At 48.1% G+C, this 12,241-nt stretch overlaps 1 protein-coding gene across 17 annotated transcripts in view; it reads right to left on the reverse strand.

The window, feature by feature from the left end:
* STX8 (syntaxin 8) overlaps positions 1-12,241 on the reverse strand; it is a 304,958-nt gene that overhangs the window by 256,203 nt on the left and 36,514 nt on the right. For 2 of the 17 annotated variants that reach the window (XM_089318375.1, XM_089318360.1), the window contains one exon: positions 8,673-8,765. The exons of 14 other annotated variants lie outside the window; for them this stretch is intronic. In XM_089318375.1, coding sequence (XP_089174501.1) covers positions 8,673-8,719 — 47 coding nt within the window. In that variant the 5' untranslated portion in view covers positions 8,720-8,765. Of the gene's footprint in view, positions 1-8,672; positions 8,766-11,750; positions 11,929-12,241 lie in introns of those variants that run through there. One more of the 17 variants, XM_089318368.1, reaches the window with a different exon arrangement.

The following is a 12,241-nucleotide window of genomic DNA, read 5'->3' on the forward strand; positions in this document are numbered from 1 at the left end:
ACCTCCACTCTGGGGACCCTGTCCTACTAAACAGAAGCCACAGAACTTAGGGTTATCTACAGCAGCATTGTGTGCAGTGGCGAAAAACCCAACAACCCGACATCCACCACATGGGCAGTGGTTGGAAAAATGATTGCATTTTTATATAATAAAGCTACTGAAAAGAACTTGTTAGATCTATTGATTTGGAGGGACATCTAAATTTAAATGGAAAAAAAAAAAGTAAATGACAGAAAAAGCTACCAGCACATATAGCTCAATTTGGTTTTCATAAAAATAGGAAGAGACTTGTGTTTCTGTCAATGTCCCCATGCATCCTTGTGTGAGCACAGGTGAAGGGGGGGGGGGTGCAGGAAGCTGCCCCCTAGCAAGGGTGAACGCTGGTTGGCGACTTTAGGAGATCAGTATTGAAGGAAGGAAAGGCGGAGACAGGGCATTAACCTCTGAGTATACATCAGTCTGGCTGGACTTGCTGTAATGGGCATGTATCATGCTGGCAATTTCAAATCCAATTAAGGAGCTGTCTCCTCGTGATGAAGTGTGGAGGGGGCGGGGCAGGGGAGGGGCACAAAGGCCCACGGGAGGGAACGACAGCGTTAGGGAAAAGTATTGGAGTGACTCAAAGTACCCCTCTTCTAGAGTGAGGACAGCAAATCAAAACCAAGAAATGGCAAAGGCAAGAAATTTTTTTTCAAGGTGAAGGAGCAACAGGAGAAAAAGACAAATAGGAGGAAGGAGAGAGGGAGAGGGAGAGAGGGAGAGAGAGAGAGAGAGGGAGGGAGGGAGGGAGGGGGAGAAACAGGGTGGGGTTGAGTCTACAGAGCCACTGAAGAGACGGCATGAGCAGGACAAGCAGCTTTGCAGCCACACAGAGCAAGAGGGGGAAGGAGAAACAGAACCGGAAGGTTCCCGCACTTCGGAAGCACAAGCGATCTTAATACTCTCTCCCCCTCTTCAAGGGAGAAAACCCGAACTTTTCCGCAGCCAGGAGGAGCCAACGAAGCTTCCCCTTCTACCAGCTAACATGCCCATCTGTGGCTGCTCTCAGTGTGTGAATTTGTGCACATGTGTATTAGCGTGTACACACACGTGTGCATGTATACGATAGTGGACTTGTGTGTGCACAAATGATAGCATTGCACACATGTGTGCATGTACTTGGTAGTGGGCACTCGTGATAGTGTGCACATGTATGATAGTGTGGTGTGCACATGTGCATGATAGAGTATGTACATGTGTGATAGTGCTGTATGCACATGATAGCATGCACACATTCACACATGTGTACATGTATGCTGATGTATATGCAGCATATACATGCGTAGCGTTAAATGCACATGTCTGATAGTATGCCTGCAAATGAACACACCATAGTGTATGTGTATACATGTATGACAGTGTGTGTTCACAGTGTTTATCCAGCACACCGCGCATGTTCACTGGGTCTTTTCCAGGCGAGACCACAAAGAGCAGTGCTGCCATAGACATTCCGGTACCTGTCTTTTTGCATAGTTCCATTTCAGCCATAGGGTTTCCCAAAGAGGTTGCACAGTTTACAGTCCCACCGGTAGGATATGAGAATTCCAGTCGCTGCACCTCCTAGCAACGGCTGACACGTCTGTCATTTCAATCTCAGCCCCTCTCGTAGGCAGGGCATCACGGTTTTCGTCTGTCGTTTCCTAGGGAGCAGTCAAGTTCAACACCTGTTCACAGGCCCATCAGCCTCGGTATCTTCTGAGAAGTCCAAGTTCAAGTCTTCGCCTGTTTCATCTTCCTCTAACCAGTTGTCTGCCGTTTTCTTGATTTACAGGGTTTCTTCACATTTCCTGGATAGATTTCCTGTTGGACATCTGCCCTGCTAGGTAGATTTCCATCCTGTGGCTCGTCTTCCACTCTTTATGGTATCTCTCAAGAAGCACAACTGCTTATTTTAATGAAGTCCAAATTATCCCATGTCCCTTTCATGTTTAGTGCTCTTTGCGGCCAGTTTAGGAAATCTCTGCCTATCCCAAGGTCATAAAGATGCTCTCACTTGATCTCACACGTTTAGATCTACGCTCTTTGGGAATTCATTTTATGTGGGGTGATAGCAGGGGCGGGGATTCATTTTTTCCGCACGGATATCCAGCTGGCCTAATACCATTTACTGAAAAAAGATTTTCTCTTCCCCACTGCGCCTCCGTGTCACCTTTGTCATAAATCAGGGGACAATGTGTGTGTGGGACTGGCTCGGAACTCTCTCTCGTTCTCTTTGCCAACACCACCCTGCGGCTTTATGTTATAGCAAGTCGTAATAACTGGTAATGCTAGTCCTCCAGCCTTTTTGTTCTTCAAAATCGCCTTGGCCCTTCTTGTCTCTTTGCATTGCTATGTAGGCTATAACTGTAGTTGGCTTCCCAAGTCACAAGACAGAAACACAGAGCTGGCTGGGGCTGTAGATGAGTTCTCTCTAAATCTATAAATCAATTGAGTCTTCCAAAGTCTATTCTTGCTCAGATTTTGATTTTCCTGAATAATGTTTCATAGTTTTCAGGGACTTTTGGCTTACTTTACAGATTTCACGTTTCTAAAATACTATTTATAAGTAGCATTTTTACATTTTTTTTCACTTGGTATTTTTATGTCTTAGGTTTTTTTTTTTTTTTAAATATTTATTTGAAAGAGAGAGAGAGAACAAGCTTCCATCCACTGGTTCACTCCCCAAAATGTCCCCAGTGGCCAGAGTTGGGCCAATTCAATGTCAGGAACTTCTTCAGGGCCTCCCATGTACTTAGGCCATTATTCGCTGCTTTCCCAGGCTCATTAGCAGGGAGCTGGCTCCAAAGTGGAGCAGCTGGGACTTGAACTGGCTCCCACATGGGATGACAGCACTGCAGGCAGCAGCTTTACCCGCTGGGCCACAGCGTTAAGCCCCCACACCCTGCCCCCCTTTTCAATTTATTTATTTGAAAGACAGAGGAAGAGACAAAGAGATCCTCCATCTGCTAGTTCACTCCCCAAATGCCTGCAACAGCTGGGGCTGGACCAGGAACTCCACATGGGTCTCCCCCATGGGTAGCAGGAACCCGTGTACTAGGGCCGTCTTCTGCTGCCCCTCAGGCACATGACCGGGAAGCCCAAAGCACAGTAGTCAGGACTTGAATCAGGAATCCCGATACGGGATGCAGGTGTCCCAAGGAGCAGGTCCACCCACTGCTCCACAACACCTACCCCAGCTGTCCAGCTTTTAAAACATTCTGAAGGGGCTGGCATTGTGGTCCAGTATGAGGAGTTGCCACTTGCCGCACAGGCATCCCATACCGGAGTGCTGGTTTGAGTCCCAACTGCTCCCTCATCTATGATCCACCTCTATGCTAATGCCCTTGGAAAGGCAACAGATGATGGCCCAAGTGCTTGGGCCCCTGCACCCACGAGGGAGAGCCAGATGGAGTGCCAGGATCCTCGTTCTGGCCTAGCCCAGACCTGGCTATTGTAGCCATTTGGGTAGTGAACCAATGGATGGAAAATTCACTCGTATTCTGTCTTTCAAGTAAACAAAATAAATCTACAGAGCTCCATCAAGGGGTAGTAGTCTCATGAGTACATAAACTAGAAGTTTCAGATAGCTATTTGCCAGGTTCTGAGACAGTTTCAAGATACTTAACAGTGCTACTTCCAACCTTCTACTTCATAGTTTAAGATATTCTGCTAAGCAGAACACACACACAATAAAGAATGCTTATTACACCATAATTCATATAAAAATTAAGAAAGAGACTAGAGATGTGTGCATGTATAGAAACTCTGGAAGGATATATGTAGAAAAAAAAGCGAGCCTGCTGCAGCTGGCTGCTTTGGGAGGAAAAAGGGACACTACACGTTAGAGCGGGAGAGAGCTTCAGTTTTCATCGACAACTTTTGCATGATTTTATCTTATTGTATAATATGCTACTTTAAAAATAAATTCATACTTTGAGAAATTCTTAAAAATTAACTATTCTGTTAGTTTCCCATAAACCACTGGAACACTCCCAAAGTGTCACTGTTCTGGGCTAACACTACCAACCATGCCGCCTCTTCCACCAAGAAGAGTGACACAAATGCCTGGTCACCCGAGGTGGCTGGTCCCCCCCCCCCCCTCGCCGAGAAAACACGGTCACTGTACACATGACAAGGCTGCTACCAGACTTCCAGTTAGAACAGTAAAACGTGGTCACCATACACTCGGCAAGGCTGCTGTCAGACTTCTAGTGAGTCTGGGACAACAGACCGTGCCAAGGCAACCTCTCTGCCACATGGCCCAGGTCAGTCTCCACCTCTAATACCGCCTCTTCTTGTCACACTCTCAGTCCACATGCCAAGTTAACCTAATGCATTTCTGCAGAATGGGGAGGCAAGGTCAGACACTAGGACTTCTCAGCATGGAACTAAGAATTAACATCAAATGCACGAGATGACTTGTCTGTAGAAGCAGTTACACGATGAAAGACAGTACCCTAAACGTGAAGCTGAAAAGACAGGCTCTTCACTATGATGTATCGTCAGTCACAAAGATAGGATGGGAACGAGGAGGGACTCTCAGTCCTCACCGGTGCCTTGCAAATGGATCAGATCTTAAACAGAACCACAGGAGCTTCAGGAAACAAACAAGAGAATTTCTTCATAACCATAGTTCACTGTAATTACATAAAACTTGACTGAGCTGTTTCTGTATTAGAGTAATTTTTATAGATTACAGTAGATTGCAAAAGTGTAAACTCTTTGGGGAGTACTACATGGAAAAAGGCACTCACACAAATTGCTAGCACAAGTCTAAACCGGTTATAACCTCCTAGAGGCAACTTGCCCAATGCTACCACAGTTACAAGTGTCTGCACCCCCTGGCCCTGCCCAACCCTCTATCCCCAGAGAACTGACCTACAGGTGTATTTCACACATGCAAAAATTCCTTACATTTAAGGTTATTATATTTTTGTAATAGAGAAATGCCACAAACAATAAATATATTAATAGGATTTTAGTTAAATTATGGTACATGCACATAAAATAGTATACGGCTACAAAAACTCATGACAAAACCTCAGGTTTTTGTTTTGTTTTGTCTTTTTTAAAGACTGAGAGATAAGAAAGAATAATCTTCCATTTGTTGATTCATTCCCCAAATGGCTCCAGAGGTCAAGGCTTGGCCAGGCCAAAACCAAGAACCTAGAACTCCAGCTGGGTCTCTCACATGGGTGCAGGGAGCCCAAGCACTTGGACCATCTTCTACTGATTTCCTGGGTGCATTAGCAGCAAGCTGGATAGGGAATGGAACAGCCAGGACTAGAACTGACTCTCATATAGGACACTGGCATGGCAGGTGGTGAATTAACCCACTGGACAAGGCAGACCTTTGTACCCCAAAACCTCACGCCTTGATGGAGAAAACTCCCAGCGTATCTGATCAGGTGACAGAACGGTGGAAGAGTGTGTAGAACGTGCCGCCCTTTGTATAAGATGTAGAGGAAGACGAGAGAACAGAGCCCTCACTGCACAGGGGTGCGGAACCCCCTCTCTGCCAAGGGCCACTGAATATTTCTAACATCACTTGCAGGCCATATACAGAAGTATCAACTTAAAAGTTAGCTTGCCGCCGGCGCCGCGGCTCACTAGGCTAATCCTCCGCCTAGCGGCGCCGGCACACTGGGTTCTAGTCCCGGTCGGGGCGCCGGATTCTGTCCCGGTTGCCCCTCTTCCAGGCCAGCCCTCTGCTGTGGCCAGGGAGTGCAGTGGAGGATGGCCCAGGTGCTTGGGCCCTGCACCCCATGGGAGACCAGGAAAAGCACCTGGCTCCTGGCTCCTGCCACCGGATCAGCGCGGTGCGCCGGCCGCAGCGCGCTGGCCGCGGCGGCCATTGGAGGGTGAACCAACGGCAAAGGAAGACCTTTCTCTCTGTCTCTCTCTCTCTCACTGTCCACTCTGCCTGTCCAAAAATAAATAAAAAAAAAAAAAAAAAAAAAAGTTAGCTTGCCATTTACATTTATCAACTCTCAACCTCCCGCTGCGGTTGCCTTGGCAGGGCCAGGCCGAATGATTTTGCTGGCCTTACGCAGCCTGTGGACTGCACGTCCCCCACCACTGCTGGTTTTTTTTTGTTTTGTTTTTTTTGTTTTTTGTTTTTTGTTTTTTTTTTTTTTTGACAGGCAGAGTGGAGAGAGAGAGAGAGACAGAAAGGTCTTCCTTTGCCGTCGGTTCACCCTCCAATGGCCACCGCGGCTGGCGCGCTGCAGCCAGCGCATGGCGCTGACCCGATAGCAGGAGCCAGGTGCTTTTCCTGGTCTCCCATGGGGTGCAGGGCCCAAGCACTTGGGCCATCCTCCACTGCACTCCCGGGCCACAGCAGAGAGCTGGCCTGGAAGAGGGGCAACCGGGACAGAATCCGGCGCCCCGACCGGGACTAGAACCAGCGTGCCGGCGCCACAAGGCAGAGGATTAGCCTAGTGAGCCGCAGCGCCGGCCACACTGCTGGTCTTAAGAGAACCCCGGAAGGAGATGCAAAAAGCTACCAGTTATCCGAACCTATCTTTAATGCCAAGCCCACTCTCCTTCCTCCCCGCCACGTTTGGAGTGTGGTTGGGAGCTGCAGCGGCTAGCTCTCCTGCAGTCACAGGGCCTCAGTCTGAAGACAAAGTCAGCACGCTGAGGAAGGCCAAAAAGGAAGAGACGGCAAGGTCCTGGATCCTCGACGGCGTCAGGGAGCCGCTGTACGAGCCTACCCTCTCACTTCCCTAACTTGGAACTGGCTACAGGGGACGGTCCTCCCTACCGAACCCGTCTGGAGGAGGACCGTCTGGTGTAGGGGGCCGAGGGCAGCGAACCACAGGCACCCACTTAGCACACGTCGGCTCAGGTGGCGGAAACCCAGCACCGTCGTGTTTCAGACGCTTTCTGAGGGGTCTTCAAGCAGCATGTGGAGGGGCTGGCATTGTGGTGCAGTGGGTTAAGCCACCACTGGCAACACCGGCACCCCACACTGGAGCGCCAGGTTGAGGCTGTGGAAATGGTGCTGTAGAAACACTATGCGCGGATTTCTAGAGAGTTTTTTTGTTTGTTTGTTTTGCACCCAAATAAACTCACCCTTTAATTCGATCACTCTGTGAACTTTCTGAAGGCCCTCGTACTGTGTCCTGTTCCTCCAACCCCTGCAGACAAAGCCTCCCCTCCCAGCCTTCATGACACACTACGTACCCATCTGCACCAGCTTCGCTGTCTTGGGATTTTGCTTATGTTTCTTCTGTATGCCCGGACTCTTCCAACATGGGCATCGCAAACGGTGAACGAATCCTACCACAGTTGCCTGCCTCTCACAGCCCACCTCACGTGCCTGCTAAACTCCTGGTTCCAATCTGTGCTAGGACAGCAGCAAGACCGGGTGCCAAGTTCTCGATCTTTCCATCAAGCCACCCAAAGTGGTCAGGGAGGCAGAGTCAAAGCCGTCTGCTCCTCCCAGTCCTGTTCCAGCCTCTTCTGCATGGGACTGTGCAGCCACAAGATGAGGCCTGCAGGTCTAAGTGCATAAGAAGGGTGCGAGTTCTCCACACCCTCTCACTTCTCTGGTCAGAGCAAACGTGGGGGCCTTGGGTCATCCCTAAAATGGGAACAGCCTAAGTCACCATTCAAAGGAAGCTGTCCCAAACAACTGCCAGACCCTAGATGAAAAAAAAAAAGTGTGAAATGCCCAATCTCCCCAGCCTTGTTTTCTCACCAGAACACCATCTAACACATCCTGACTTGTCAGCCTTCCAATCAACAAAATCTGCTGAGCTACGAATTTGCTCACTGGAACCAGTGTTTGGCCTGGCAGTTAAGACACCTGCATCCCATATCAGAGCGTCTGGCTCCAGCTTCCTGCGAATGCACACCCTGGGAGGCAGCAGTGATGGCTCAAGCAGTTGGGTTCCTGCCACCCACATGGGAGACCTGGACGAGTTCCCAGCCTCCCAGCTGCTGTAGGCATCTCAAGGGTTAACCAGTGGACTGGGGGTGGGGCACTCTCCTTCCCCGCCACCCTCTCAAGTGTGCTTCTCTCTCAAATTTAAAATTTGCCTATGTCCCCAATTCTATGCCTGCTTGTGATGGAACACACAGAAAAAAAAGACAAACTTGTTCATTTGTTGAGCTAATAATTAAGCATTGTGCTAGGCTTTGGTCCTTGTCTTCAAGGTATTTAAAATCTAGACTAACAGTTTTATATATTTTTATATAATGTATATATATATTTATATATTATATATAAATATATATTTATTTTATATGTAATGTGTATATATATATATACTCACAAAAGAAAATGATTAAGTATTAAACAGCATGGCCTCCCCAGCTAAAATCAGTTTCCCATTGGTAATGTCTAAACACACAACATACCTTCTATATGAATTTGTTGTGCTTATTTGTAGGATTCTTTATTTCACAACCACAGTTACACACAGCAGCCCAAGTGCAAAAGGTGGGTGCTTCTTGCCGTTTCAGGTCTTTGCCATAGCATTCAACACCAACGCATGGTACACAGTAGGCACTCAGGCACCTACTTAGTCAAAGCAGCTCTGCTGTGCCACATTTTTGCTTCCTTACCGCTTTCTCATTAAATTACCAGAGGATTTTTAATATCTGAGTGTACTTGAACTCCTCGGTTCAATTGTGCTTGGGCTCACCTAAAACAGAGGGCACAGCGAAGCTTCACTGACCCCAGCACATCCATATGTCAGAAAACCTAGGAAGCCACTGTGCTTGGATTTCCGGCACACCTGTAAAAGGGATAAATATCTGGGGCTCACTCACTGTCTCACATGACCTGGCTGCTGCTGCTATTCCTTAGCAATTCCTACTTCTAGAAAAGCAGACTAGTCGTGTATTAATCTTAAACAATGTGAAGTATAGATAAGTGAGTCTGTTGGAAATCTAAGCGTTATTGGGTACAAATAATCTGCCTTATAAAACAAGTTTTAAGAGTTTAAAATGCAAGGGGTGGGTGTTACTCTAAGACTTATTTTCTTTTGCCTATCTTGACTACCAATAAATACAAGGATATGAAACATACATTGGAATTACTGTTTTTTTTCTTCCCCAGTAGCTCAAGGAAAAACTTCGAGTTTATTTTGAAAAAGTCCATAGACAAGTATTTTGATGCAAAAAAATTTTTGAAATCCATGCATATTTCTCATTTTCCATGAACTTTTTGAAAACCTCGAGTCTAAAATTAAAAATCAGCCCGCTAAGAAAACTTGAACATTTCATTATCATCTCCTTTCGACTCTAGCAATTGGCCTGCTTGTTAACATACCCCTCCTGATAGCTAACTACCATCTCCAACTCTAAATAACTTCCTATTCCCTGTAATCCTCTACATAGTTGGTGGTGTGAAGATTAAAGCTTAGCCAATTAGCCACCCACTACCGCCGAGCTAATCACATAATCTTCGGAATGGTCACAGAGCAGTGGAGTATGCAACGATTTCTCCCCTCCCCCCATTTCCAGACCACGATTTAACTAATTGTGAGGCTCAGCAATGCTCTCCGATATAAAGGGCAGTGGGGTTTTTAAATCAGAGCTGTGTCACTGCTTTCTAAGTCGGGGGCTTATCTTCTTCTCGGAGACACTGTTGCACAGAGACTTCTTTAACAAGTTTCCAAATACCCTAAATTAGTCAACCATTGCTTATTTAGACCAAGGCTTACTGCTTAAGAATAATGACCAGTAATCCGTAAGGTGAAAAAAACTAAGATTCCATCACATGACAGCCATGTCTGTTTAAAGGAAACGCTAATCCGAACTGACGTGTGACAATACTCTCCTCGCCTTAATAAGGCCACATATGAGGCGCTGGCAAGAGGTGGAGGAGAGGCAGAAGCAGGACTCCAGGGAGTGAGGGATAGGGAAGGGAGCCAGGAAAGGAGGCTATACAAAGTCACCAGAAAACAGAGGAAGAGAGAGGATGGCCAGGTTCCAAGGATCAATCGCGGGGTCTTGCTGTCAGCTGCCGTGGGCTGGGAGGTGACCGATGAGCAGGTGAACCCCAGCTCTCTGTGTGTACTGTGGTTTAGTCTGGCATCAATGACAAAAATGTGCCCGAGAGTGCAGCTCTGTGACGCTGTAAAGTTCTCACAAGCTTTGCTGGCCAACGTCTTTCTGCAGCTCCCACCCCAAAGTGACAAAGCAACCCAAGTGACCTCCCCGGTATCAAGAATCAGAGAGGCCAGGGCTGGCGCCAAGGTGTAATGGGACAAGCATCCACCTGAGGCACAAGCATCCCAAAGGGGCACCAGTTTGAGTTCTGGATGCTCCTCTTCTAATCCAGCTCTCTGCCCACAGCTTGGGAAAGCAGTGGAAGATGGACCAAGTCCTTGGGCGCCTGTACCCGTGTGGGAGACCCACAAGAAGCTCCTGGCTCTGGATTGGCACAGCTCTGGCCATGATGGCCATCTGGAGAGTGAACCAGTGGATGAAGATCTTTGTCTCTCCCTCTGTAACTCTGCCTCTCAATAAATAAATCTTACAAAAAAAAAAAAATCAGAAGCCAACCAAAATGCTGGAGGAGACCAGAACCCACACCTAAGTGGGGAGGACTAAGGAAATCTTTGAGTTATCGGAGGTACCAGAGAAACCAACTTGCACAGAGGGAAACGAAATTTCTCCAAGAAATGCACTTCTGCTGGCACTCAGGATGCAAGGAGGAGCCCACAGAACGGTGAACTGGATCTGGCCCTGTCTACACCGTCATTTGACACTCAGAGGCAGGGCTCACCAATTACCAGGGAAGAGGAACTGGGGGTGCAGGGAGCACCTCTAGATGGAGACCGGTGGTGAAGAAGACAAAAATCAACTCTCTTGACAAAGACTAGTGACTTCAACCTCAACTCTCAAACCTTGTACTCTAGCTTCAGCACTCCCTCCCTCCTTCCCTCATGTGCACACTTCGGACTCTCCCCCAAGGACTACCCAGGTCAGTGCAACCTTACAGAGCCCTGGAGATTTCCCAGGGACTTCCACATCCTATCGGTTTTATCTACAATGTACTTCTGTGGTTAGACTCCCCTGGAATGCCCACAGGACTTGTACCTGGGGGCCAGGTAGATGTAAGAGGCATTCCTGTTAGGCTGCATACAATGGGTCTAAAGCAACCCTAGCCCAACAAGGATGCTCCAACAGAAGGTCACGAGAGCAGAATTACCACTTCACCGTTCTCATTCCTCTTTGCACCTGCAATGATCTTTCTTCATGGCGACCAGAATCTAAAGGCCACACTGGTTCCTTCCTCTCGGCCACGCTCCTGGCCAAGAATGGAATGGGCCATGCCTGGCCGTCATGCCCGTCTGTCCCTTCTTCACGTCATTCCTTAGGAAACCGCACTCACATCATCCTAGAACAGAATTCTTCTGGGAGCCACTCTGCATTGTTCTAGACTTCTATTCCTGGATGCATCCGATACAATACACCTATTTGCTGCCCTCATATCCATCTTGACAGCAGGTCAGTGAAGAATGGCCATCCCCTTAGTTTTTCAATCCTCAGGTCTCCCTTTACCCTGAAATCAGTTTCTTTTCTTTTTGTCCCACAGCACCCTACACATTCACCTGAAGTAGCAGCTTTAGGTCCACCGTGTCCGTCAGCCTAATAGGAGGCAGCCTTAGCGTCAGGACTTCAGAGGCCCTCAGGGGGCCGCCACCCAAAAACCACCTATGCTGCTAATCCGCCAGCCCACCCACCCCCAGTGTTCCTGCTGATTCAATTACTTTGGTTCCAATCCTAGGGCTCGAGGTGGCTTCAGCTAAAATACCTCCAGAAGACAAGTCACAGCCAGCCATTGGTTCCACAGCTAGAATGAGACTGTTTTCTAAGAAGACAAAAAGACAGCAAGTGGGGCACCAGGAGAGAGGAGGCAGAACAGCTGGGACAGGAGCACAGGCAGGCAGGCAGACAACCAGGTGCTGCATATGTAAGATGGGCTGTTATCAAGAACCCCTGAGCAAACGCACAGGTGAGCTGAGCGTGACGCCCAGCACACGGCACACACACACACAGGCATCGGCTGTTAGTGTCACAGCCAGTGCCAGTGGACGAGAGTCACCCGGGGAGTGTGCCCCAGCCTGGCTGCAGCCCAGGCCTCACTCCAGACTACAGATCAGATATTCCAAGTGTATGGCCCTGATACTTGTATTTTCTTTCCTTTTCCCCCCAGTAAGCCTCGTAGGGGACTCTGATGCAAAGTACCACAGGAACCAAC

The sequence above is a fragment of the Oryctolagus cuniculus genome, chromosome 17 (genome assembly GCF_051225735.1).
Source record: "Oryctolagus cuniculus isolate XC-2025 breed Fujian yellow rabbit chromosome 17, ASM5122573v1, whole genome shotgun sequence".
Taxonomy (NCBI): Eukaryota; Metazoa; Chordata; class Mammalia; order Lagomorpha; family Leporidae; genus Oryctolagus; species Oryctolagus cuniculus.